This window comes from Alosa sapidissima, chromosome 17 (genome assembly GCF_018492685.1).
Source record: "Alosa sapidissima isolate fAloSap1 chromosome 17, fAloSap1.pri, whole genome shotgun sequence".
Taxonomy (NCBI): Eukaryota; Metazoa; Chordata; class Actinopteri; order Clupeiformes; family Clupeidae; genus Alosa; species Alosa sapidissima.
Genome location: NC_055973.1, coordinates 6067675 through 6095174, shown reverse-complemented (window position 1 = coordinate 6095174; position 27500 = coordinate 6067675). Strand labels below are relative to the sequence as shown.

Genomic DNA, 27500 nt, shown 5'->3' with positions numbered 1-27500 from the left:
GACTTAACACCCAGAATGCAGAGTCATGGCGTATAGTGGAACTACATGGAGCAGTGGTAGAGTATAGTAATATGCAGCTATAATGTGTACTAAGCAGTAATATGCAGCGTATAATGTGTACTAAAGTATTCATGCTCAGAAAGTTTTATTTAAGCCTGAGCTTTTAGCTCTGATTATAATGGAATACAAACAGTATCTTGTGTGATCAATGATACTGCCTCGGTGCATATGGTGCCAGTTCAGACTCAGTTGAATTACTCTGCAGTTCTAACTCATCTAATGCATGAGAGAAATCGCTTATATACTGGTGAAAGAGTGGCTGTGCAGATGATGGGCTCGTTGTAGCTTCGCCCCAAAACACGTGCTGATTATCAGTTATATTTGTGGAAAGCAATAATTTCCCCTCCCTCTGGGGGGTTTAATATTGGGCCTTTTCTTATTCCAGTTATAAGTCACTCGGTCGGATGGATAGGTGGATGCATTTCAATTTATGACTAAACAGACGCCGGCTCCACACGCACACTGTGGTGGCTCGTGGGTGTTCTGCCGTCTCCCGGGACCCTGCTCAGCACGGCTCGACCCGAAACCGGGCGGCACAGAACAGCACTGGTGCGCAGCAAACGTAGACAGCCTTAATTATATTGCATCTTGACTGGCCGGGGTGGGAGGCCAGGCAGGAGCGGGACTTCCCATGGCTCTCAGAGGCCTGGCGATGAGAGCCACCCAGCTCTCATTACTTCCCTGTTTAACTTTTCCATCATTTATCATGGCCCAGGCTAAATACACTTTCTCGCGGTGTAAGAGAGAGGCCCTGAAGACTTTTGGCATAAAACATATGTCTGATGGTTGGTGGTGGTTGATGTGAAATAATTTCTAATTCCCATCCTGTACCACTGACAGCCGATCCATACAGAAAAGAGTAACACTTGGAACTGTTCGTCATGGAACTGTGGAACCGTCCTTTCTGAGACATAGCCAAGTAATCAACAATGATATTGTTAAGTTATCAATAGTTTATGGAATATGCAATATATCCTGTCATAGCAGATCATGACAATAAGTGTAGAGTGATATAACAATGTTGTATTTACAGTTGTATACAATCGTCTCTGGACATTTTATTCCATGACAGCCTATTTGTACATAACATACACTATTATGTAACATAGACATCTCAGGATTGTAATGGAAATGACTGGTAATCAGAAGCTGATGCTGCCATTGGGTACAGAATGCCATGATTGCTAATGCCTGGTAGGTGTAGTAACATGCTAATACCATGCCAATGTCAATCTTATGATGTCAGTCAAGGTGATCTTTGATTGATCTTTTATCAATCCCAACAAACAATGCTTACAGCACACCCCAATTCACACACAACCAACTTACATGGACAAAAGCATACAAAAACATAACACTTTTCAAAAGGACAATAGGAAATATTCAAAAGGTCAATTGATTCTAAGAGAAACCAAAGAAAAAGGGACTTTTATTGCCTTTTGGCCATTGAGCCATTTTCAGCAGACAGGGAGCGTGCTGGGGAGATCTTGCTTTCTCTTAAATCGATGAAAACTGCCACGAGGGCATTTCTCTTTGTCTGCTGAGGCGAATGAGATCAATTGAAGCCTCTTCTCAGATCAGTCGGGTAATTCGTCTGGTTTCCACGGTGCCCAGGATTTGATAGGTGAATCGATGATGCTGTCAGACCTGGCCATCGGAACACTCGTGGCCGACATCATGCTGTTGCTTCATTGCCAGATAGTTCATTTAGTTGTGCAGCCAGAGGGGAAATGGATTTGTAAAGATGAAACCTTCGAACATGTTTGCCAAGTGCACAGATGCTTTAAAATATGTAAACAGACATTTCAGCTGTGTAAAGATACAGTGACTTAATATGTAACCCATGTCTTCAGAAACGTTAAGATACCTCAGATGGATAAAGACATACCTAATCATAAACAGGAACTTAAAATGGTATGACAGTACTCTGTCATGCAGTTATGATCGTATCATGCAAATGATCATCTTTCCTCAAAAAGTGATTAACAGTGATGTCACATGCTTTGTTAGACACCATTAGACTCGCGTACACAGATGTATCAGACTTCTCAAATGTATGAATGACTCCAGATTAAACATGTGCTCTGACAAAGGGATTAATTTTTATAGATAGCCTCTTAAGGGGCCAAGAACATTAAACACAAGCCCAGTACATCAAGAAACAGCACCGCACATGGATTGTGGAAGCTTTTGTTTTCAGAAAGGGGGGGGGGGGGGTAACTTGTGAGGGAAAAGATTTAAGATTTCAGGACCTTGTTTGTTCTCTCATTCTTTTGTTTCCTACCCATGAGGCTGTTCCCATTCCGTGTTAGTGTGCCATAAGTCCTGTAATTACGGCAATCAATGAGGCCCAGTTGTCCGTGATCCGTTTTATTTGGAGGGTGTTTTTCCCGATGTCTGTTTCATGTGGCGCTGTTCATTTGTTTGAAACTTTTAGCACCCTCCACGGGATTTCGCGTTGTTGTCGTGCGCAGTTTTGAGTACATCCAGTTTGTCATCCTTGTCGCTTTGATAGATGGCCTGCGACTCGTGCGGAGGCTTGTGGAATTCAAAAAGCAGTCATGCAACGAGGGGCAGCCACATGAAATCAAACAGGCCTCAGAACAGTTCAAAAAGGAGTGCCAGGGAGACACAAACCAAACCCGACGAGAAATGTGTTTCACAAGTGTGGACGCGTCCTCAGTATTTATTCATATATAAATAAAAGAACCAGAGTGCAACAAAGAACTTGATCCTTCCCCTTTCTCTGTCTGCCCTGTTTATCGCGTCCCTCTGCCTCTGCCCTGGCCACTGGGACTGTAGCGGACTACCACAGCAGCGGGAACATCGTCAACAACGGCTGGAAGATCCACAACACGGCGAAGAACAAGTGGTTCGTGTGCATGGCCAAGACGCCCGAGGAGAAGCAGGAATGGCTGGAGGCCATCTTGAAGGAGCGTGAGAGGAGGAAGAGTGAGTAGAGTACACACGTGTTTGTACATTATGTGGAAACTAATGGACCAACAGTGCGTGGGTTCACCGGTGTAAAAGTTCCTACAGAGGAGGAGAGGTTGTGCTATTTCTTGTCATTTCAGTTGAAAGGAGAGAAAGTAAATAGTATGAAATGTGTTCTGGTTTATAAAGTGATGCCAACTCTGAAGTGTTCTGATATAATTAAAATGTTCTCAAGGCCATCTCAGTGCAACCATTAGGCTCCGTTCACCTCTTGATTTGAAAGATGGGCTAATGAGCCAGTAGAGCTGGTTTGTGCCCACACATGTGTGGGAGGGACTTTAACTGATACGCCTCTGCCAAGATGGTCTGTTTACACTTGATCAGATCATTAGGCTGCATGATCGCTGTATGATCAGTCACTCCATCCAAGCAGGTATGTGTCTTTTATTGTGATATTTAATTGCAATGTTTGGTTGACTGGTTGTCACTACAGTCAGATTGTATAGATACTGTATCTACTACATGTGTACCATACACATGAGCATCAGCGCAAATAGAGCCCAGTTCCATGCGCATCCTGTGCTCATCCTGATCTTTTAACTGAATGAATGTGGGCAAGTGAAGCCTGATGAGAGGGAGGCGTCATGGCCGCCGGTCTAATTAACTGTAGCACATCCGTTAATCCAGCAGTAAGGTGTAATTGGCAATTAAGTTGTTAGGCGTGACGACATTAGTAGCCTACAGCGTTTGGTTGTCCTGATATCTGCATATCAAATGCAGTGATCCATGGCACAAGAACACAGGGCCAGAGGCATGTTATGTGCTGTTAATTCTCCCCTAATATGCTGACATGCTTGAGCCCAACCTTGCAATTATCTCTAGGAGCTATAGCATTGTGTACTGTGCTATTAGAGTTGACTCATTTCATTGTATAAATAATATTATGATTAACATTATGATCATTCTGCACAAAATCATATTATTTTATATATTACATGATGTTTATTGTTTGTCGTTGACATTTTTATTGTGTCTCATGCTCTGGTGGCGAGATAAGCCTGCAAAATGAATTTCTTTAATTTCTTGAATTTCCCCTGGGGATCAATAAAGTATCTATCTATCTATCTACAAACATCAGAGTAGCATCCCCTAAAGCAACAAAAACCCCACAAGTAAACATTTGTTTAAAAAACATTCTGTTTAGAATACATGAAATACTGTATATTGCTGCATATATATATTTTGCATATATACATGCCAAAGCCTTCTGCTTGAGAACTTTCCACTTTTACGATGTGGATGAATTGAAGAGTGCTTTGTATTGTTCATGCATGCTATGCCTCATGCACGTTGTGCACGTTTTTGAGAGCTGCGTGTTTGACCATCTCACGCTCGGCTCACAGCTAGCCCACATCTGTTCTGTCAGTGCCTATGAAGGAAATGGTCCAGTGGCTGTGTGTGTGTGTGAATTCATGTGTTTGTGTGTGAAAGCAATTGTATCTTGGTGTGCTTATGTACTAGTGTGTGTGTGTGTGTGTGTGTGTGTGGGGGGGGGGGGGGGGGGGGGGGTTGTGGGGGTTCATGACTTATTTATGTGTGAGTGAATTCAGACATGAGTATTTCTGTGTATTAGTGTGTGTGTGTGTGTGCGTTTGTGTCTGACTGTCTCTCTGCCTCCTCTCATAGCCCTTAGGCTGGGGATGGAGCAGGACACCTGGGTCATGGTGTCGGAGAAGGGGGAGAAGCTCTACCAGCTGATGTGCAAGCAGGGCCACCTCATCAAAGACCGCAAGCGCAAGCTCACCACCTTTCCCAAGTGCTTCCTGGGCAGGTAGGTTGGCTCCACTTCCTGCTCGCTCTGCTCTGTCTCACAGAATGTTGCATCTTGGGAAAAGAAACTGCTGCCTGTGTTAATGTGTGGCCCACCTGCTAGAGAAAGGTGTGAGCAGCACCACGTCAACTAAGCATTTACAAAGTCCAAGTGTGCTGTTGAGAAAAACGATTTATTTTATGAATATTTTATTCTATATTTTTACTATATTTTTTAATAAATAATGTAATATTCCTGTTTTGCACAAACTCATTATTTCTTGATTATTTGGTGCAAACCCACCAAATATATGGACATATCCAATAGTCATAGGCAGGACAGTGGCACACATGTGCCATGGACATTTGGACCCCTCTTCTATTTCTATTATTTTGTGGGGTGTTTGTAGGGTGCACTTTGGTTGTTCTTAGTGTGTTAAGGCTTGCAGGAAGGAGGGCCGTTGAGTAAACTGAGCCCTTACTGAGCGAATAGAAAGCTAATGTGTCCCTGTCCGTCACAGAGCCCATTGACAGTGCTGTCGATATGACACAGCTTTAGTACTATAATACAGAAAGGGTCTTAGCAGAGTCTCAAATGTGGCTTTAAAACTCAAAAGTAGTCCAATAAATGGACTCTAAGAATGCGATAAATCCTGTTCTATTATAAAATTACAAGCAGTAGACGGTATATCACTCCTTTGAGGCCCTTGCTGATGTTGGTGGTTGGTGTCTGTTTCCGTGACTAGCGTGTGAAAAGCACTCTGAATGCAACCATCTTTGTGTGGGACACTATTAATAGCACCCCTATTAAAGTCAAAATGGGTCCCCTCATCCTTCCTTTTGAGTCTAAATCTGTCAGGAGATGTGAAGGAAGGCAGCATGTTCTGTGGGGAGGGGGGGAGGTAGGAGCCCATCTGGATTTGAACCATCCGGGAGAAGAGGAGAAAAATCTGGATAATGTGTCTGTGCCATTTAGTCACAGTGAAATCGGACCCAGAGGCAATCCAGTCTCCCCCAATGAATCTTGTTTAAAGATTATTGGTTGAATATCTGGGAGTGCGGGTCTCATTGAACACGGTCATAAATCAGGGGGATATGTGGTTATGTCCCTGCTCACCCCTCACACACACACACACACACATACACACACACACACACACACACACACACACACACACACACACACACACACACACACACACACACACACACACACACACACACACACACACACACAGACAGACACATACACACACACACACACACCACTTCTGAGACTGGGACAGGGTTCAGTGTCCAGTCTCTGACGGAGCAGAGGATTATTTTAAGCCCTCCGCCGAGACATCCTTGAGGTAACTACCGTAGCAAGGTCATTGTTTTCTCCCAGCACTATGTGTGTTGAATGGAGAAAGAATATCATTCAGTGTGAGTGTGTGAGTGTGTGTGTGTGTGTGTGGTGTAGTATCAGTCCTTGGATACGGTAAGTGTGTCTCTTGGTGTGCCTGTCTTTTTTCTCGGCACTTGCGTGCGTGTATACGTGTGTTTGTGTCAAGCAATAGCATCATATTCTACTACAGAAAACGGGTTGCTGGAAATTGTTGACTCCATTAGGGGTTTATACATTTACGTTGCCAGCACACCAGCTGTTCTAGAATACTATGGTGTTCAACAGAATTTAAAATACCCTTTAAAAGGTGGTTTCAGCCATACAAACTTCCCTTTTAGTCAGATTGAATTATATAAGTTGTCTTACATAAAGAAGACTTTGTTTTTCAGAAGTGGTGTTTGAGAGCTGTAATTGAATGATATAAAACATGGATGCTCTTGCCTGTGAGTGCTTGGAGTGAGCTCAGAGAAAATGAGGCATCTGCCTGGCTTTATGGAGGGAAGCTGCTTTCTCATTTCTTCCGAGTGGTCTGACGGCTCTCCAACCATGATGTCCCCAACGATAAAAGGGCATTCTTGTTTCGGGTGGTAACCTACACTGGTAGGATGAATTGCTAGTTGAATGCACTAATACTTTTTTTTTACATTTTGAGTGAATGAGTGAGCTATACACCCCAAGATGTTAGCATTAAGAGTAAAGGTTGAGAGAGAGAGAGAGAGAGAGAGAGAGAGTGTGTTTGTAGACCTCTCCTTGTCCAGTGTGTGTGTGTTAACTTCACTCATTCATACAGACCCACATGTTGCCATCTGGTCTTGGCATCAGGGCCCTGCAGTCCAGATCCCTGTGAGTGAGTGAGGAGGGGGGGGGGGGGTGGGGGCGTGAGATCCAGCTTCAAGGGCTTGGCTTCCTCTGGACATATGCTAAAGGGTTTTGCCTTCAGGCGCCTGGTCTTCAAACACATTGTGTCTGCAGTAATAGGGTGGTGGGGAAAGAGACTTCAGTGGGTCTTATGTTGGACAGCAATACACAGGAAACAAACTCAGCAGACTACTGAGGCCCGTGTTGACCTGCTGTTGTTTCGTTTGCACTGCCAATTCAAGAGTGTGCGCTGTATTCATTTAGACAGAGAAGACATAGTCCAACTTGTGCATATTTGTGGCTTGTGTATACACTGAGAGTGTGTGTGTGTGTGTGTGTGTGTGTGTGTGTGTATGCGAGTATCTCTCTGTCTGTGTGTGTGTGTGTATGCAAGTATCTGTGTGTGTGTGTGTGTGTGTGTGTGTGTGTGTGTGTATTTATTTATGTTTATATCCGTGTGTGTGTGTTTATGGGGGATTGTTTTCTGGGCTGTTTTCTCCCTCAGTGTCTTTGCACCCCACACAGCACAGGACAAGTGTTATGCAAGAGAGTTATATGGAACGGTCTGGTCTGGAAAAGGAATGGCTCCGTCAGCTGAGGAGATTAAAGGCAGCACACACACACACACACACACACACACACAGAGTCAGGACTGTGAAAATCCCATATGGTGTAAAGAGACGTATGGTCTTACAACTAGTGAAAGTGCATGCGTGAGGGATTCTCTTTTGGCTTTACAGTCCGGAAGACATATGTGACCAAACTCTCACTTACGCGTCTGTTCTCCAGATTTTAATTACTTTTGGCACTCAGTGTTTTCCTGAGTATTTTTTGGAGAGAAGTCCACCGCAATATCTTGCTGATTCGATACGGATGGGCTTTGGCTGTGGTCCTCACTGTTCAGATTGCAATGGCGGCTCCTCTCACTTTGAGCTTTTGAAGTGAACCACTGCTTTGAAGTTTTGGTCTCTTCAAGGGCCAAGTGATATGGCGATCCAATGTTTGCAAAACAATAGTTCTGTTTTTTTTTTTTTTACACGTACTGGATTAAACAACACAGAAATGTACGTTGTAAATGCCCCCAGATAAAAGTCAGCCTTTTGCATCTGACTTGCACTGAGCATCTGACTGGAGCATAGGCTATACATTAAGCCCGTGCAGGCTGTGTTATCCTTCACGGAGAGGGAGGTACATTTTTCTGCGTATACATACGTCTCAGCTTGACTGATCCCCTGGGTGGTGTGCTTTGAGAATCTGGCCAATTTTTTGGAATTAAACTAACAGAATAAATATCCTAGTTAGTCCTGACACAAGGTATATATACACACTGCCACCACACCACCTCAGCTGTCAGGACCCTAATCACACTCACCAGGAGAGCGTTCATGTCTGTGGCAGGGGGAACAGCTTGAAACTGTTAGACGCCGCGATTCATGGCATAAGTGACTGCTATTTGTCATAAGGGGCCATGGGAGCTATGTATTCCAAACATACGGAGTGTTTTTCTATGCAGGGCTGGGTGAGAGAGGTTGACTAAATCTTCCATCATTCTTCCCTTGTGTCTCTTTCACTCCCAGGTCTCTCTGCTCCTTCGCTCCCTCTGCGTCATATCGGCCTGTGTGAGTCTCTCTCCATCTTTCCCGCCTCAAGTCATTCTCTCTCTCTCTCCCTTTCTCTCTTTCTCTGCTCTTTTCCTTACCCCTCTCTCACGTGATAACACATTTGAACGCAAAGAGTTAGACTTATTGAAGAAGCGCATACAGTATAATGCTTTCAATCCTCAAATCTCGCTCATGTAATGAGAAATCATTTTAATTCAAAGTGTTTGTGTAATATGATGGCTCATCATATTTTCTGAGAGGATATCATAACATCCTTGTTTGAAGAATGTTATGATATCCTCTCAGAAAATAGGATGGTAGAGCTATGACTTGCTAAGCTCAGTGCAAGTAGCCATTGTTTCTGCTTTGCTCTCTTTTTTTCTCTCCCTTCCTCTCTCTCTCTCTTCACTCTACTTTCTCTCTCTCCCTCCTCATGTCTCTCTATCTTTTTTCGGCTTTCCCCACTGGGTTCCACAAACTCTGGAACTCTGGGAAGACCGCAGCATTGCTCTGGTGGAGCTGGCTGTGTTTGTTTTGGTTTTGTGGAGAGGGACAGACGGCCGACGAGGGACGTGTGTGTGTGTGTGTGTGTGTGTGTGTGTGTGTGTGTGTGTGTGTGTGTGTGTGTGTGTGTGTGTGTGTGTGTGTGTGTGTGTGCGTGCGTGTGCGTGTGCGTGCGTGCGCGTGTGTGTGCGTGCGTGCGCGTGTGTGTAGGGGTGCAGAGTGAGATATCACTTCCCCCTCTAACCCTCTGGAGTTCCCCTCCTTCCTTGGCAACCTAATTATGCAATTTAGTCAATTTGGGCTTGGAGAGGGCTTGTGAGTGTCTTGGCTTATTTTGTGTGTGTGTGTGTGTGTGTGTGTGTGTGTGTGTTTCTCTCCCATCATGCTGTGAGTGATCAACATCAGGACTCAGTGGGTGCTCTTTGTTTGAGCCACCCAGAAATAGTCGGAGGTTTGTGGACAGAAGTTTGTGGACTTGGGTATCACGTTTCTAAAAAAACAATAAAGACCTGAACTGGGTTTGGATGTCACAATGAGCTCAATGTTTACATTTATTCTACATATCATACACACACTGCCCAGGCAAAACCGTGTAAATATACTGAAATCAGTCTGTATGTTCTCTTTTGGAAAGATGTCTGATGTGTCTTAAGGCAAATAGAAGACATCTGAAAAACGTCTGGAAATGATACTGTGTATTCAGCTAACTTGTGAGATAAATCTGAGGACTGAAGTACATCCAGTCACTGTATATCTGGTTTGGTTAATTTGTTGCTACTGTAGTTAATTAACTCCAAATACATACATACAAACAAACGATATGTAATCTGTATGTATATCAAATACATGTTGAAATAATGTGTGAAATAAGCTTTTTTGGTACAGAAAAGTAGGCCTATATTTCAACAACTGTTAAAGACATTATAGCAGAAAAATGTTTTCTTTTGTTTTCTGTTTTATTTTTTGCTTGTACTCTGGACCCTGACATACAGTAGATTGTTGCTGCTGCTTGCAATAGTGGTGTTGTGTCACTGGCTGAGTAATGTATGAAATATACTGTGTATGACTTCACTACAGCTGTTTAGTCCCCATTGTGAGTTTCCCTTGCCCATAAGCCAACGTTATCATAATGTATTGTAACATATAATGTATTTGAGCTGATTGCAACTGTTCCTCCTCCAACGAAGGTTTGTGTCCTGGCTGCTGTGTTTTTATATGATCCATTCAGTGTATGGACTGAGTGCAGCTGGTTTCCTTGTGTGTGTGTCCCTGCAGTGAGTGTGTGTCCTGGCTGATGGAGATCGGGGAGACGGATAACCCGGAGGAGGGGGTGCACCTGGGCCAAGCCTTACTGGAGAACGGCATCATCCACCACGGTCAGTAACATTTCCCTTTCCAAAGACCTCTCCTCATTCATCCCTGTTATTCCTATCAAAGCCTGACAACCAGGGCTTCCAACAGGCCAACACAGGCTTGAGCCTGTTAACCCCTCTGGGTCTGTCTTTTGCTTTTGCTAAATGATTCAGAAGATTTGTACACTGGAAAAGACATCTCTTATGACTGACAGTTGACAGTTGAGCATCTTTGGCTTGTCTACAAGAGCAGCAGACAGACCAGGGTCCCTTAAAGGGTCGACAGAGCCTTGAGGAGAACGTTTTATTTAAACAGCACGTCCAACATGTCACGGCCCAGTGCCGTCCACACTGATGTGGACCATATTCTCGTTGCACCTTCTTCCTCATGGACATACTCGTACTTGTCACGGTTTGTTACTATTAACAGTAACTACAAAATGACCCTCGCAGGACACCATAACAATGATATCATCCCAGGACGTTGGACATGGGGGTGTTGAAAGGCATGTGGAGCAGATGGCTTCTTTATAAGCAGTGGAAGTGTAGCGTTTACTTTAGCGATTATAAATATTCATCCTTTCGCACCCTCTGTTTGTTTTAGATTGCCCAAATTGGTGCTCTGCAGCCTGCCTGAGGGAAAGGGGTGGGACTCTTTTACTTAATGTATTCACACCATATCGTACAGTATCTACATTAGTGTGTGTGGGGGGGGGCATGTGTATTTGAATTCCATGCATGTGTGTGCGTGTATGTATATATGTGTACATGCATTTGTGTCTGTGTGCCTGTATTTGTGTCTGGGTGCCTAATAGTGTGTGAGTTGGTGTGTGTGTGCGTACAAGTGTATGTAATTTTTCCTGACAAACGACCCGGTCCAAGTGGGCCACTGAATCTCTTGCCTCTCTTGCCGGTTTCTCCTGTCCGACGACAGCCCAGAAATGAATTTGGGCCTTCGGAGTCTCACTTCAGTTCAGTGGGAAAACAGTCTAGAGGGGCCAACACAGAGACTCAACTAGACTGTCTGTGGGGTGGGGTAGCTTCATAGAGTGGAACCCCATCCCCCAGATGACTGTTCTGGAAGCGAACAAGCCTCAATGCCACTTGCTTGAGGAAAGATTGTTTGAACCAAATGTTTTCCATTACTGTAAAAGGTTCTTCAAAGCTCTTTCAGCTGAAGTTTTGGAAGTAGCTGTCCTATCTCTAAATGCAGGGCTTGGATTACAAACAGTAGGTGCTTCCCTTGAGGCAGAAACGGAGGCGCTGTTTGATTTGGAGCTGGATGCTTAGAGGTTATAGTGCCTCTATGTTTGGTATCCCCAGTGTGGCCAGTCATGCGGGCCAAAATAAAGCTCTTTTGCCTTGTGGTCATTTCAGTCTCCCTGCATTGACCTCGCTGTCCGTTGTGGCGGTTGCTCGGTTGTCAGAAATGTTCTTACGGAACGTTCTCATTCTTGTTCTCTCTGCAGTGACAGACAAACACCAGTTCAAGCCCGAGCCAGTGCTCTACAGGTTCCGCTATGACGACGGCACGTACCATCCCCGGAGCGACATGCAAGATGTCATCTCCAAGGTAACCAGCCATGGGTCCATTGTGCGGCCCACCGCCCTAACGCTTATGGATTGTTTTTGGCCCGACCTGCCGACGAGGCGTCCCAATATGCTAACCATCACTTTGTCTGTGTCCATTTCTCCCTCCCTCGTGTTTGTGTTTCGCTCCCCGCACATCTGTCACTTCCTGTCTCTCTGTCTCCCCATGTCTCTGTCTCCTTTCCACTCTCTCCCTCCTTTTCACTCACTCTTTCTTCCTGTCTTTTTCTCATTCTTTCTCTCTATCCCTCTCTCCTTGCCTCTTCTCATCCTTCTCTACTTCTTCTCCCTCTCTCATCTCTCCTTCTCTCTTTTCCTCCTGTCTCACCTTTGCTCTTGCTCTCTCTCTCTCTCTCTCTCTCTCTCTCTCTCTCTCTATATCTATCTCTCTGTCTCTCTCTTTCCATCTCCACAGGGTGTCCGGCTGTTCTGCAGGCTCCATAGTTTATTCACTCCAGTGATCAGGTAATGGCTCCAGTGCACAGCCTTGCCTCATTAAACATGTCTCTCTCTCTCCAGACGTTTACACACACACACACACACACACACACACACACACACACACACACACACACACACACACACACACACACACACACACACACACACACATACACGCACACATTTGCCCATATTCACACACACACACTCACACACACACACACACACACACATGCATGCGCACACATACATACACACACACACACTCACACACACACACACACACATGCATGCGTACACATACATACACACACACACACGCACGCACACGCACGCACGCACACACACTGGTGTTGCCAGGTGCGACTAGACTCCTATGGTTCCAGCTCCTCTCATTCCCAGTGTCTCTGCAGCTCTCTCTCTGTTGAGCTATATATAGCCCCTGCCCAAAAAGAGTGACATCAGAGGACAAACTGATTTCCAAAAAAAAGTGCCGAATCATTGCTGCCCCAAAACCCATAGCCCACAACAATTTCCTCTCCTCTTTCAGTCAGATGAGGTACTGGAAACTTGCACAATTATCGCAAATTGCAATATGAACCAACACAATTAATGGTGCACAATTAATTTTGTCACATTTATATTCATTTCATCCTCCTTGGCTATGCCACTTCTGATTGGTGGGTATACGTAGTGTGTGAGTGGCACAGCAATTCTGATTGGTGAGCTTCATGGTCGGTCGGGGGTGCACCAGGTGTGCCTTCCAATCAGGGGTGGCACCAATTAAAGAGACATTTGAAAAATGTTGAACTGAATCAATTAATTTGACATTCAAAGATCGTATCGCAAATCGCAATCACAATATCTGTAGATATTGTAGATATATTAGGTATTTCCCCCAAATCGTGCAGCCATACTCTTTACTGATCTGGGGTGCGTTTCCCAAAACCATAATTGCTAACCTGTTAGCAACTTAGTTGGCTGGCAATGGGAAATTGCATTGCAACCAACAAAGTAACTTACTAACTTAGTTAGCAACTATGGTTTTGGGAAACGCACCCCTGGTAGGTAGCAGATGCAGTAGATAGATGAATGTATGGCGATGATCGGGAGAAGGAGAGAGAGAGATAGAGGTTTAACAGCCATGGTTTGCAGGGGTGGGGGGGCAGCATCCTGAGTCCACTAGCTGTAGAGGAATGGAGGCCATTTTACAGACACCCATGGAGGACGTTTCCTGTGGTCCGAGCCATATGATGTTTACTCACTGAGGGTCAGAGCGAAATCTCCATTCATCAGGGTGACAAAGGAGCACTTCCTGTCTTGTGGGGGTCATTTTTGTGTCTGTATGGTGGTATTGGTATCAGTGTGATTTGTGTTTGTGTGTGTTTGTGTGTGTGTGTGTGGGGGTGTCTCTGTGAGTCTGATGGTCTCTTTGTTGGTGTGTGTGTGTGTGTGTGTCTGTGTGTCTGTGTGTGTGTGCTTTCAGAATTAATTCACACAGCTTCTGTTTTGAAGCTGCCAGCATATGTTTTACATTACAACTCTATGGAGTAAATTGTATTTAAAACAAAAAAGTCCTTTTACACGCTCTGGGCGTCTTTTTAAAATGAAAATAACAATTACAAGCTGCGGACTGAGATGTTCCTATAACAACCAGCAAAATGGAGTTGATAGCAGTTGAGAAACTTATTATGATCGTTTTGAAGCATTGTGAATCTAACTTGTTAGCTAACATTAGCTCACATTGGTATGGCAGTAAAGGACATCCTCAGCCATTTTTTGGAATAAATACTGCCAGCGGTTTTTCTGAAACTGAAAAAGCACCCTGGTCAGCTCTTCTTGCCAAAAAAAAAAATGCCAATGTGGACATAGCCTAAGGAAAGACTGTACAGAGTTATTATTGTATCTCATCATCAAGATTAAATCACAGATATAAAAAAAAACATTCAGTGACATTACAAGTCTGGTGTTGTTCTGCTAAGATTCAAATGGGATCATCATAGAGAATACAGATTATGTCACCCCTAATTTATACTCTCTATGATTTGAGAACATGACATTAATCTTCGGAGCTCCATAACCCGCTATTTTAGAGATCAACTTTGACTAACAACACAAACAATGAACCGCAATGAACGCGTTCTGGAGGGTATCCTTCCAACATGGCGGATACCGTGATTTCGGGCGAAGATTCTAGAGCGCTACACTGTCGTGACGACACCTCCTCATTCCTAATAGACAGCAGCTTCTTTGAGCCACTCGAGGAACACAGACCCAGATCCGAAACGATCCTAGATCAGAAACGATCCCAGGAAGATAGATAGTGAGATAAAGAGAGAGAGAGATACTTATTTAAACCTCAAAAAAACATATTAGCCGACTTCGAGATGGATCCGTGCCAGTTCCCTCTCAGGTCGGTATCACGCTGGTATGGTGAGCTCCATCAGCGGCTGTTGACGCGGGAAGGAGCACCGATGCGTTCCAGCTGGTCAGGTCAGACGTCAGCGAGAGAGTCCTGCAGGACCACTTTCAAATGGGTCTAAGGCCCAAATGCGAAACAGGTGCAATGTGGGAAATTTGGCAGTGGCTGAGGCCCACAGTAAATTAAATTCCTCTTGCTCAACACAACGTTAATGGAGGCTTTTGTTGAGGCTGCGTGCTCTTGTGCTACTTTCTTGTTTTGTGAGTGTTTGTGCATGCTTGTGTGTGAGTGTATGTATATGTGTTTTTGTGTATGGCTGTCTCTGTGTGTATGTGTAAATGAGTGTTTGACTCTATGTGCATGCATGTTTTTGTTTGTGTGTGTGTGTTCGTATTTGAGTATCAGTTTGTGTATCATGTACTATATACTGTATGTTTGTTTGCATTGTATTTGTGTGCTTCTGTTAACACGATGCATGATGCTGTGTGTGTGTGTGTGTGTGTGTGTGTGTGTGTGTGTGTGTGTGTTTGTGTTTGTGTGTGTGTGTGTGCGTGCATTTGTGTATGTACTGGTTCTCACAGGGATAAACTGGGATAAACTGGAGGTTCCACAGCCCGTCTCTAGCTCAGCGCCTGCAGAATCAGACTTCTCTAATTGTCTCCTCCAGCTCCAATCTAATTAGCTGGAATTTCCTGCTGGAAGGGGGACTCCAGAAGGGCCTATAGACACCCATGCCACCTCCCAATTCAGCCCTAAACAATCCCCTCCACCATCCCACTTCAAACCCCTTGGAATGTAATTAGAAAAATAAGCCACTGTCTGTACAATGAGACAGAGGAGTTTTGAACAGATGCACATGATTTGATCAGATAATCTCAGAGGGGCTGTAATACTAGCAGAAGAAGACAGAATACAGAGCACAGATATTAAAAGTGAAAAAACTATGTGGCTGTCTTTCTGCAGGCCATAAACTCTGCAGTTATGGTTATCTTGTAGGCAAACAGGCCATTTAAGTTTCGGGGTGACCTTCCCAAGACACTTATCCTTGAGTGCACACACACACACACACACACACACACACACACACACACACACACACACACACACACACACACACACACACACACACACACACACACACAGAGCGAAAGCCTGTTCCTGTAGATTGCATGGCACTCGTGCTGAGCATATGGTTGGTCTGGGCCCTGTGTTTGCCTCTCATTTGTCACTTTGACAGCCGGCAAGGAGAGTAGCGGAGTGGAGAGGAGCGGTCTCGGCCACGGGCCCTGGACACTCAGACACACACACGCACACACACACACACACACACACAAACACACACACACACACACACACACACACACACACACACACACACACACACACACACACACACACAGAGGAGCGGTCTCGGCCACTGGCCCTGGACAGTGGACACTGCTGTTTCAGCCAGAGGAAGAGGGGAAAAAGCAGGCCTGGTGTTTAGTGCGTGGCACAGGGCAAGCATGTTTAACTGATGAGGTCAAAAGCTAAATGCTTGGCCCCCACTGCTCCCCTTGTGCGAAAATAAAAAAAGCAACAGAAAGAGAAAAAGAGTGAAAGGAAAGAAGCGGAAATCCTGACGTTAGAACAGAGTTGTGTAATGGAAACCGCTGCGCTGGCACCTCAGTGTACTTAAAGTATGCGTGTAGAACTCAACCGAGCGCCTGTGTTTGCTTTCCAAGCGGAGCCTGTGGCTGTGTCTGTCAAAATGCTGCAAAGTTGGGTGGGGGAAGCGCTCGGTCGAAAGGACATCGGAGGGACAATTACCCCTGCCTCTCGTCTCCCGCTGACCGCTGCTGGACGAAATTGGATTTGGCCCGCGGGTCGGTTTTCTGAGCCATGTAAGGGTGTAGGGTGTGGGCTGTGGGCAGGGCTGGACTTTCCAGCGAGTGTTAGTGACCACCACCGCCACTGCCGCTGCCGGCCTCCATGCCTCCCTCCCGCTGCTGGCCTCAGCTAGGGTTGTCCCCCAAGAGACCCTGCCTTCATGGGAAATTCACAGCTCTGGTTCAGAGCGAGCTCCCAGGGTTTGGCATGGCCTCGCTCCCAGACGCATGCACCCTCGATGGCACACCGCTTCAGAAATAACCACTTAACCCTGTGCGCACACAAATAATACCTACTATAAATACATTATATAGAGGGGTTAAAAGTACAGTCTTCAAACAGAGAACATACAAATTGTAGTAACATTGTAATAACACAGGGTGCATTCATAAAGTCATAGTGACCTGAAAAGCAGTCAGTTTAAATAATCTTTTAATTTTCAAGTTTTGTTTCTGTCTCAACATTTTTCAAACATTGTTCAAACATTTTGGTATGCATATAAACCTCCTGGTGTGACCGGAAGGTCTCTGGCCATCCTCTTGCCAGTCTGATTTGGGCGGTTGAAATGCTCAAGTCGTGACTCACTCACTCACCCCTCTGTGTCCCCCGCCGGAGGCCCGGAGGCCCGGGGCCTGGTGCCTGGTGCCTGGGGCTCAGTGGCAATGTCTGGGGTCAGAACTCAGCGGAGAGCCTCCCTGGTGTTTGGACAGGAGGGGCTGAGGGAAGAGTGGTGTTTTCCCCCGCTGACTGATGCTGAGGAAGTGCCTGTTATGACAAGAGACCCAGGGGCAGGCATCTTGAATGTCTTGTCCCATAGGGTCTGTGTGTGTCTGTGTGCTTTTGTGTGTGTGCGTGTGTGTGTGTGTGTGTGTGTGTGTGTGTGTGTGTGTGTGTGTGTGTGTGTGTGTGTGTGTGTGTGAATGTGTGTGTTTGTGAATGTGTGTTTTTGTGAATGTGTGTGTGTGTGTATGTGTGTAAGACCCCAAAAGGTCTCAAAGGTCATGTTAAGATCTTGATGTCCTGGATCAAGTTCAAGGTGCATGTGTGCGTTTTTTCACAGATGTGTTCCCTCATACATTTTTTCATTCACATTGTTGGTCTTCCCTCTTGTTTGTAAACAGAGATAAAGACTACCATCTGAGAACATACAAATCCGTTGTGATGGCAAACAAACTAATCGACTGGCTCATTGCACAGGTATTTGCATGAATGTATCATTGTGATTATTATTATAATGTTTTTCATTTATTTCCTTCTTGTGTGTGTGTGTGTGTGAGTGTGTGTGTGTTTGTCTTTGGCACGAATGATATTATTGGCTTGTGTAATGCATATTGGAAACACATTGGCTCCCAAGGAACTGCAGAGACTTGAAAGGGAGGAAGGAGGAAGTGGCTGTTTTCTAAATAGCCAGGTCACTTCAAATATGTCCAGGCGGAAACAGACTGAAACTATAAACCCCAGCATGGCTGCGAGATCTCGCCTTTTGTCACCACAACCAAAAAGTGTGCAAGTATTTGCCAGAAAAAAAAGCCCTAGAGAAGCTGGAAACTGAGAATTGAGCATCTGGGTATGAGTCAGACAGCTGTTGGAGATGAACTGAGAACCCACTTCCAGAGTGGCACTTCTCACTCCTCTTATGCCGTATCAATGGAGATATGATGAACTGAACTGAACTGAACGGCAACAAAAGCTCGGCTAGCGGCCACATCTGCCTCTGTTTGCTGCCGTTCTCCCTGTCCACTCTATGTGAATGTGACCCTCCTCTGTGGACGGCCCTCTGCCCAGCCACTCAGAAGCACAATGGCCAGAGTGTGAAGGGTTCCTTTGACATTTTGAGGCTCACCAGGCAGACAATGATGGAGCCTTTCTTTCTCTCTCTCTCTCCCCCTCCCCCCCTCCCTCCCCCGTGTCCAGGGTGATTGCCGGACCAGGGAGGAAGCTGTGATTCTGGGAAAGGAGCTGTGTGACAACGGCTTCATGCACCACGGTAGGGCCAAACAACCGAATGTACTGTACATGTTCAAGAGTGCAAAAGACTGGGCCTCAGGTCTGGCCTTGATCTGGTGCAGACCTGGGCCACATCACAGCCAAATCTGATTCAGATTTATGAATGATGCAGTCTAGCATCAGACTGCACAATGAAAAACACAAATTATTTTTTGGTTCCCTTTTTCCTGCATGCTGTGCTCTAATGGTTTTTGCGTGTGTCATATTGTTATGTCATGCATTATGCTAGGGTTCCAAAGCATGCCAGAAAGTGTTTGGCACTTGGCAGTCTCCAATTGTGTGTGTGTGTGTGTGTGTGTGTGTGTGTGTGCGTGTTTGCATCTGTGTGTGTGTGTGTGTGTCTGTGTGCATGCGTTTGGATGGGGGTGTAGTCAGTGCCTGGTTTGCCTCAGAGCAGTCAGCATTGGGACAGCACCAAAACAATTTCTGCTGGTCCAAGTGTGAAGGGTTGGTTGCCACGGTGACAGATTGTTTACAGGATTTGAGGCTTTCAGATTTTAAGAGACGTGCCGTCCAGTGCCAAAGTCCACATCATACGCCAGTGAGTCACCATCTATCTCTCGTTTCCCCCAGTGATGTAACCATTTCACGACTGCCCGCAATTACGTTTTCATACGCAGCAAATCAATGACAAATGTATGGAACATAATTACTGTAAAAACTACAATATTTTCATGTCAGACCCAGCATGCAACTCTAGATATTCGTGACAGTAACATATTATTATTTTTTTCTGACAACTGGTCGAATATCTGACCCCCTCTTGTTCATAAAATGAAAGAGCTGTTCAGGAAACTGCAGTTATTTTAGCTCATTTCTCACTTGGGCCAGGGGGGTTGAGGGGTGGGGGTTGGGGGGGTTGTCACTGTCTTTTGTAGTTGAGTCTGGATGTATGTGGGTGGTGGTGGTGGCTGTGTGGCGATTATGCCGCCATAGCAACATGTTTAAATCCTGACTATGGCACTCTCCTTCTGGTCGCCCACGCCAACAGGACCTCGGTCAAAGACCGAAGCCTGCATGCATACGTACACCCCCCCCGACACACTTAGGTCCTCTCCATAGTCCTTCACTGTCTGAATATGCATGTTAGATTGAGGAACTTCAGCAACTTTACTAAACCCAAAGTTTGTTTGCTACCTCTAGTTCCCCAAACCTCTCCAAAAGATTAAAGGACCTTTGTATGACATGTAACAGGAAGGTTTGTCTGCACTAGCCCATAACAATATATTCAGTGCTTTAAACAGTGTGTTGGATGCACATGCATTGCTTATTGATATGAGTCTGTAAGGGAAGAAAAAAAGAGGGAGGCTTTTGGAGAGGTAAGCATCTCTTCTGATGGGAGAGGAAAGACGTGGGACGCAGGAATTAATGGCAGATGTCCTCTCTCTCTCTCTCTCTCTCTCTCTCTCTCTCTCTCTCTCTCTCTCTGGTTTTTTACAGTGCTGGAGAAGAGCGAGTTCAAGGATGAGCCGTTGTTATTCCGCTTCTTCGCCGACGAAGAGATGGAGGGATCCAACACCAAACACAAGCTCTTGAAGCACGACCTGAAAATAGCCGAGAACGTCATCGCCAAGTCCCTGCTGGTGAGAGAGGCCACGTCAAGCTTAATTGCCTGCAGCTGACAGCCTAGACAATGGCTCTGGCCGCTGGCCATTCCCTGTGCCTGTTCCTTTGTGTTGCAGTTTGTATTTGAGTCCGTTTCAGGTACCTAGAGGCTCACCTGTGATCAGGTGATTACATGCACGTGTGCAATAGTAGTGCAATAGACCAACCCATCTCTCTTTTTCTGTCCTTTCTCCACATGTTGTGTCCCTTCTCCAATCGGTAGAACCTACATTGGACACTCCAGTTACACTCCAATTACCGTATATTATTATTGAAATTCTATTCTAAAATTCTATAAAGCAGACAATTCTGTCCAAATACTATTCCAATTCTGCGACTATTTCAATTCTACTACTTTAATGCTACTCCAACTCTACTGGCTTTCATAAAATATTAGAATATCTTCTTCTCCGCTCCCTTCCATACGTCTCCAGTCTATGCATCATCATCATCATCATCATCAGAGGTGCATCTCAGCACACACATCAGTGCGGGCCGGCGGAGCCAGACTCCCTGCATCAGGCTTATGAATGACTAGCTCCCAGCCTGCCTGCCTGCAGTGCGTGAGGAGTGGGATGAGTGCAGCCGCTTGGCACAGACCAGTCATGAGTGAGCACAAATCTGGAGCGTGCACTTACTGTTATTCAAAACAGCAGTGAGAGAGGAGAAGGGGAGTGAGAGAGAGAGAGAGATAAATGTGAACATTCCTATTTGAAAGATGGTTCATTGCAGCTTTAATTCTGAAAAAATAAGCAAATCCCATCTGGCATCTGAAAATTCAGTAGTGTGTGTGCGTGCATGCGTGCGTGTGTTTGTGCGTGTGTGTGTATTTCTGTGTGTGTGGGTCTGTCTATGAGTGTGGTGAACTCTGTGTGTGTGTTTAATCTGCAGATCAGGCCCAGTGCTGGAGGTTACGGCTTCACTCTGGAGGACCGCAACCGAGTGCCCATCATCAAGTCTGTGGAGAAGGGCTCACATGCAGAGGTGAGCCTCAACACACACACACACACACACACACACACACACAACTAACTGCAGCTGTCTGGCTCCAGCTGGGATGCTGATGATGGATGTTTGCTTAAATTTACTCACTCCATGTAAACAGGATTGTTGTTACTTCTTCTTGACCTCAGCGACTTATTGCGTCAAAACAAGGAGATGGATTCTGGCGCAGCTGAAATGTAAAACTGCAAAAAGGGTGGGAGTGTGTCGAGTGAGATTGAGTTAACGGCTCTGTGGAGTGCAGAGTGTCTTCGCTATTCATGTCTCTCATTAAGCTGCTTAAGTAATTACCTGCTTCTTTCAATGCTCATTTTAAGCATACTTCATATGTCGGCACCTGAGTGGGCTTAGACATGTGATCACAAAGTGGGATGGCACACTTTCACATTCCCTTCACTCAGTAACACATACCCTAAGCACGCACACATGTATGTACACATTCACACACAACTACCCACACAAGATATCTTTCACTTCACACAGTAACTCAACCCTACACACACGGACACACACACACACACACACACACACACACACACACACACACACCCAAGCCATCTCTACCCTCATGCTGACCCTGTGACGTTTGTCAGGTCACTACCTCAGGTCACTCACTGTAAACAAAACAGAGATTCCGGATCCCCCGCTGACCTCTCCGACAGCATTTCTCCTCCTTCTAGAATCCTCTGGGGAGTCTGTGAATGTAAAGGCTTATTTTGAATATTTGCTCACCAAATAAGGGGGGTGGGGGGGGGTGGGGACATCAAGGGTAAACATTGGCACGGAACCGGCTCCGCGGAAGGCTTGGGAATCTTTTATGGTCGGGCTTCGGCAGGATGGCAGGGACGTTTTTTTTCCCCTGAGGTTTTAGGGGCCGGCGAACCCAATTAGGGGCTGATTTATCACTAACTCTATAGACAGAAGCCTCCGCCGGGCAGCATTTTGCTCTACACTTGAACCTTCGCTGTGGTAACCGACGGACATTGAAATCAACTGTTGTGGTTTTCCAGAGCCGAAATAGAACACATGGAAAAGGGGGAAAAAAAGCCCTTTGCATTCTTGAGGTTGTCTTTTTGATGTTTGCCATCTTTGATCCGGCCCAGATCATAATGTAGAGGAGGGTGGGAGGGGAGAGTGGTGCGGTTTATCCCTAGGGTGGAGGATGGGAGCTGGATCAATAGAGAAGCACAGGAAGTCTAGTTCACTCAAGTCTTCAGATGGACTCTCAGAGAAAAAGATGAGGGTGCAGCTTAGAGCCTTTAAGCTTTCGTAAAATTCTCCCTGCATCGTTATCTATACAGAAGAGCCTTTACTCTACATACTTAGGAACATCTTTGGAAGATATTATTTACATTCTATTCCCAGTCAGACAAAGAGTCAAAAGTACAGTATGAAATAAGTAGAAATAAAAAGAAGAGTATCTGTCAAAACCGTCCTTCAACTAATCTAAGGCTAGTTGAGAGAACACCCAGGAAGAGCTCTACTTTACTGTAAGAATATTAGTGAGTGTTAACAGGCTTATGGATCAGGCACTCTTGTGTGGAGAACCTTCCAACAGTCCTCTGATGAGGCACTGCGGCAGAACACAACAATGAGATCCAGCTGTGCTCTCCCAGAGATAAAGAGCTGTCTTCTGACCATCCCCTGCTATCTGTTAGAGGAAGAGAGAGAGGAAGAGAGGGAAAGGGGGATGGAGAGAGAGAGAGGGAAGAGAAGGAGGGGATGGAGAGAGAGAGAGAGAGGGGAAGAGGGAGATAGAAAGAGAGGGAAAGGGGATGGAGAGAGAGGGTGAAGCGAGAGAGATGTATAAAGAATGTGATGGAGAGGTGGTGGGCGAGAGAGAGAGACAATGGAAAGGGAGGATGATACTGAGAGAGAGGTGGTGGGAGAGAGGGTGAGAGAGGGGTTGGAGGGTGAGAGAGAAGGGTAGAGTGAGGTGGTGGGAGAGAGGGTGAGAGAGGGGTTGGAGGGTGAGAGAGAAGGGTAGAGTGAGGTGGTGGGAGAGAGGGTTAGAGAGGGGTTGGAGGGTGAGAGAGAAGGGTAGAGTGAGGTGGTGGGAGAGATAGAGAGAGAGTAGAGGAAAGGGGAGTGAGAGGGAGAGAGTGTGTGAGATCGCCCACTCTCCTTTGTAACATGCTGAGTCGGCGCTCGTAGGAGAGAATCCTCCTGTGGCTGGGACAGAACAGAGGAACTGCAGACAGTCTGACTTTCATTAGGGCCATTCACATACTCTCACACAACTGTCCCACAGAACACACAGAGTCACACCAGAGCTAGAGCTAGAACTCCACTTAGAACCAGAAGTAGTGCTAGAACTCCACACAGAACTAGTGCTAGAAATAGATCTAGAGCTTGAACCTTAAAGGAGTCTACACTACTGCTGAACAATTGTGTCATGTAGACATCATTCGTACATCAAGTGAGAATTTATTAGTCCACAGTAATAGCAGTAGTTGTAACATTTTTGTGCCATTGACAGATGAATTTGTGCCATTGATGAAACAATATTATTACAGGCAATTTACCAATTTAATTTAACGTAACCAAATTAAAGTTGTTTTATTGTGTGTCTACCCACACACATGAGAAACTGATAATAACATTTTATTTTGTTTGCCAACTTTGCATGCTTCTTGGTTGGTGTTTTGTGTTTCTGTCTAGATGGCTGGTCTATATTTCGAAGTTTGAGTAAAACTGAATAAATCAGTCCTCTTCATTGTTGTTGTTCGTCTGCAGATGGCAGGTCTGGAGGTGGGGAAGAAGATCTTCGCCATCAATGGGGACCTGGTATTCCTGCGGCCCTTCCAGGAGGTGGACAGCCTACTGAAGCAGTGCTTCAATAGCAAGGGCCCCATCCGGGTGCTGATCAGCACCAAACCCAGAGAGTAAGACACATGCGTTTTGTTGGTTTGTTGTGTGTGTATGTTTTATTTGTATGTGTTGATCTCTCTGTTCATGTACTTTATTATTCTCCTCTCTTCTCCTCGCTTGTGCAGGACGGTGAAAATCCCCGACTCAGCAGATGGCCTGGGCTTTCAGATCCGCGGCTTCGGCCCGTCTGTGGTGCATGCAGTCGGCAGAGGTGAGGCCCAGGTGGTGTGTGAGAAGGCTGTTTGGAACTTAGTGGATCTGAGTTTGGGGTGGGAGTTTGGTGCCGAAGGTGTTGGTTAGAGTGGATGGAGTGAGAAGCCTGGTGGAAGCCTGAATGCCTTGTGGATATCTGTTGAGATAACGGGTTTAAAAGAGCTCGGTAGTGCAAGCCCGCCCAGCCACTAGCTAGTTTGCACATTAACATCAGATGATATCTGGACAGCACAGAGCATAGCCATTTTTGTCACATTATGTCAACAATGGGTGTTTCTTCGCATTCTTTATGTTTGGATGTTTTCAGCTAAAACAAGTAAACAACATCGAAAAAATCCACGTAGAACCTTTAAAAAGAATAGTGGGTGAGTGACAGGCAAAGGTGAAGATGGAGGCATGAGGAGATGGCTCTGGCTCGGTTTGGTTGAGTATAGCTTGGCTGAATGAGAGTGAAGGGCTGGTTGGATGGATAGCTGCTGGGCCTGTTGATAGTTGGCTTGCGAGATTGGTTAGACACGTGGCAGGTGAGCTGAGATGACACTGGTGAGGTTCTCAGATGGTGGTTGGCTATCGCCAGGCGTCAGTGTCTAGGAATGTGAGAATTGGTTATCGCAGCACAGAGGTGACGTGTTCAGATGTGTTGATGTGGTCTGTTGTGGTGAACGGCTAGCTTGGCTGAGTGGAGGCCATGAGGAGACTGTATGTCTGTCTTTGTCCTGCTTTCCCTGCACACGCAAGCAGGACACATGGACCACAGCTGGGGCTCGGTGAGTACTCATGCACATTATACCCTTGCACACTATACCCATATATACATGTGGAAATGCTTGCGAACACACACACACACACACACACACACACACACACACACACACACACACACACGCAAACACACATGCACACACACACACACACACACACACACACACACACACACACTCACAGCTACAACAGGGCAGGTTTATGCTTGCCGAACTCTTCCCATCTGGTCAGAAGATGAGTACGCTGACAGAAAAAAACTCTCTAAAAAACAAGAGAAGCCAGTGGCCTCAGAATTGCCTGTCTCTTGAGAGAAAGAGCGAGTGTTTCTAGGAAAGTGCAGATAAGATGTTGCCCTCTCCAGAAACAGTCTAAAGGCTGAGCTGCTGCAATCACTGCTCTGCTCTGCTCTGCTCTGCTCTGCTCTGGAGTCACCTCCCTGGCCGGCTCTGCACTCTCCCGCTGTCTACAGAGAGTGAGGGGAAAAGATTTCACTCTTTTTTTTCTTCTTCTTTTTTTTGTTCTCTGTTTCTTTCTCACTCACATTCTCTCTCTGGGATTCATGTGATTTCAACAGTCAATTCTTTTTTTCCTCCCTGCTGTTTCTCCCTCTCTGGTGTTTGTTGTCTGTTGTCCTCAGACGTCTCTCACATCAGTGTGCTTCACATTTATTGGCACATTTATTGGTAAAGTTGAGCAAAAAGACGTTGGGGCAGTCGTGGCCTACTGGTTAGCGCTTCGGTCTTGTAACCGGAGGGTTGCCGGTTCGAACCCCGACCAGTAGGCACAGCTGAAGTGCCCTTGAGCAAGGTACCTAACCCCTCACTGCTCCCCGAGCGCCGCTGTTGTTGCAGGCAGCTCACTGCGCTGGGATTAGTGTGTGCTTCACCTCACTGTGTGTTCACTGGGTGCTGAGTGTGTTTCACTAATTCACGGATTGGGATAAATGCAGAGACCAAATTTTTCCCTCACAGGATCAAAAGAGTATATATATATATATATATATATATATATATATATATATATATATATATATATATATATATATATATATATATATATATAACATATTTTTGATAGAGAGAAGGTGTGAAAGAAAGAGATTGAAACAGAGGGGAGAAAGACAGAGAGATAGAATGTGTGAGACAAAGACTGAGTGTGAGAGAGAGGTGCAGAATGCATGAAACAAAGACAGAGAGAAAGAGAGAAAGAGAGAGAGAGAGAGAGAGAGCAGACATAAAAACAAAAGAGAAATAGAGTTGCACAGAAAGGGCAATGATAGAGAAAGAGAGAGATAGAGTTGTAAAGACAGAGTGAGAGTGAAAAAAGAAAGCAGCGACGAGAGAGAGAGAGAGAAAAGAGATAGAGAGAGAGTGATGAAACTGAGCACTTGTGTTGCTTGCGGTGCCGTCCCTGCTGGGCTTATCACTGAGAGACCCACAGGCAGACCAGCGGGAGTCTCAGTAGGGGTGTGTGTGTGTGTGTGACCAGCGTGTGTGGGGGCTGGGGGTGGGTCCCCCTTAGGGTCAGCTCATCCTCTAACCCCCCTGCTGTACTCCCCACACCTCACAATGGCATCCCCGCCACAGGGGTCCGCTGCCGACATGCCTCCCGGTGGTCACCCTCGCACGCCGTAGCCGGATTAAGAGCCTCTAAGCACCCCCTGAGCACATCTGAGCTTCACCTCCTCTCCCAACGCTGCCAACTACCCCCTCCACCCCTCCTCTCCTCCGCCCCCCCCCACCCCTTCCCACCCCCACCTCCTCTGTTGTGTCCCTGGGGTTCCACTGGGCCCTTTTTAGAAGCCAGAGTTCTGGTGGAACCAAAGCGGGTTTCAAAGGCGCCCTTTGTGCGCGCTCGTGAGGCTGCCTTAATGGGCCTGACGTGGGTTTTTACTTTAACTCAATTTGAAGTTTCCAGGCAGGGCTTCTTTTCTCTTCCCCGTAACTGGCTCTGTCGTCTTTGATAATGATTGTCTACTCCCCATTCGGCCCCTAATGAACCAGTTTTTTACCACGCCTGTGTCTCCTTTGAGCCAGACCAGACATTTGACACGCTCAGACTGGGCCCACTGTCCTCGACTCGGGAGTGTTATTTGCTCAACTTCTCGCATGGCTTTTCCAGGTACCAGGCCTGAGGCGGCACGGTATTTGGCTCTGGCGGTGTCATTTGTGGACATTTGTTAGGATCGCTGTTTGCTCCTTTATTGCTTTAGT

General features: G+C 45.9%; 1 protein-coding gene across 1 annotated transcript in view; it reads left to right on the top strand.

Moving 5' to 3' along the window:
• prex2 (phosphatidylinositol-3,4,5-trisphosphate-dependent Rac exchange factor 2) overlaps window positions 1–27500 on the top strand; it is a 133052-nt gene that overhangs the window by 35714 nt on the left and 69838 nt on the right. The window contains exons 9-19 of the mRNA XM_042067498.1: window positions 2863–3012; window positions 4681–4825; window positions 10429–10529; window positions 11975–12078; window positions 12511–12560; window positions 17949–18024; window positions 18742–18814; window positions 20275–20417; window positions 21331–21423; window positions 24178–24326; window positions 24438–24523. Of these exons, the coding sequence (XP_041923432.1) occupies window positions 2863–3012; window positions 4681–4825; window positions 10429–10529; window positions 11975–12078; window positions 12511–12560; window positions 17949–18024; window positions 18742–18814; window positions 20275–20417; window positions 21331–21423; window positions 24178–24326; window positions 24438–24523 (1170 nt within the window). The remainder of the gene's footprint in view (window positions 1–2862; window positions 3013–4680; window positions 4826–10428; window positions 10530–11974; window positions 12079–12510; window positions 12561–17948; window positions 18025–18741; window positions 18815–20274; window positions 20418–21330; window positions 21424–24177; window positions 24327–24437; window positions 24524–27500) is intronic.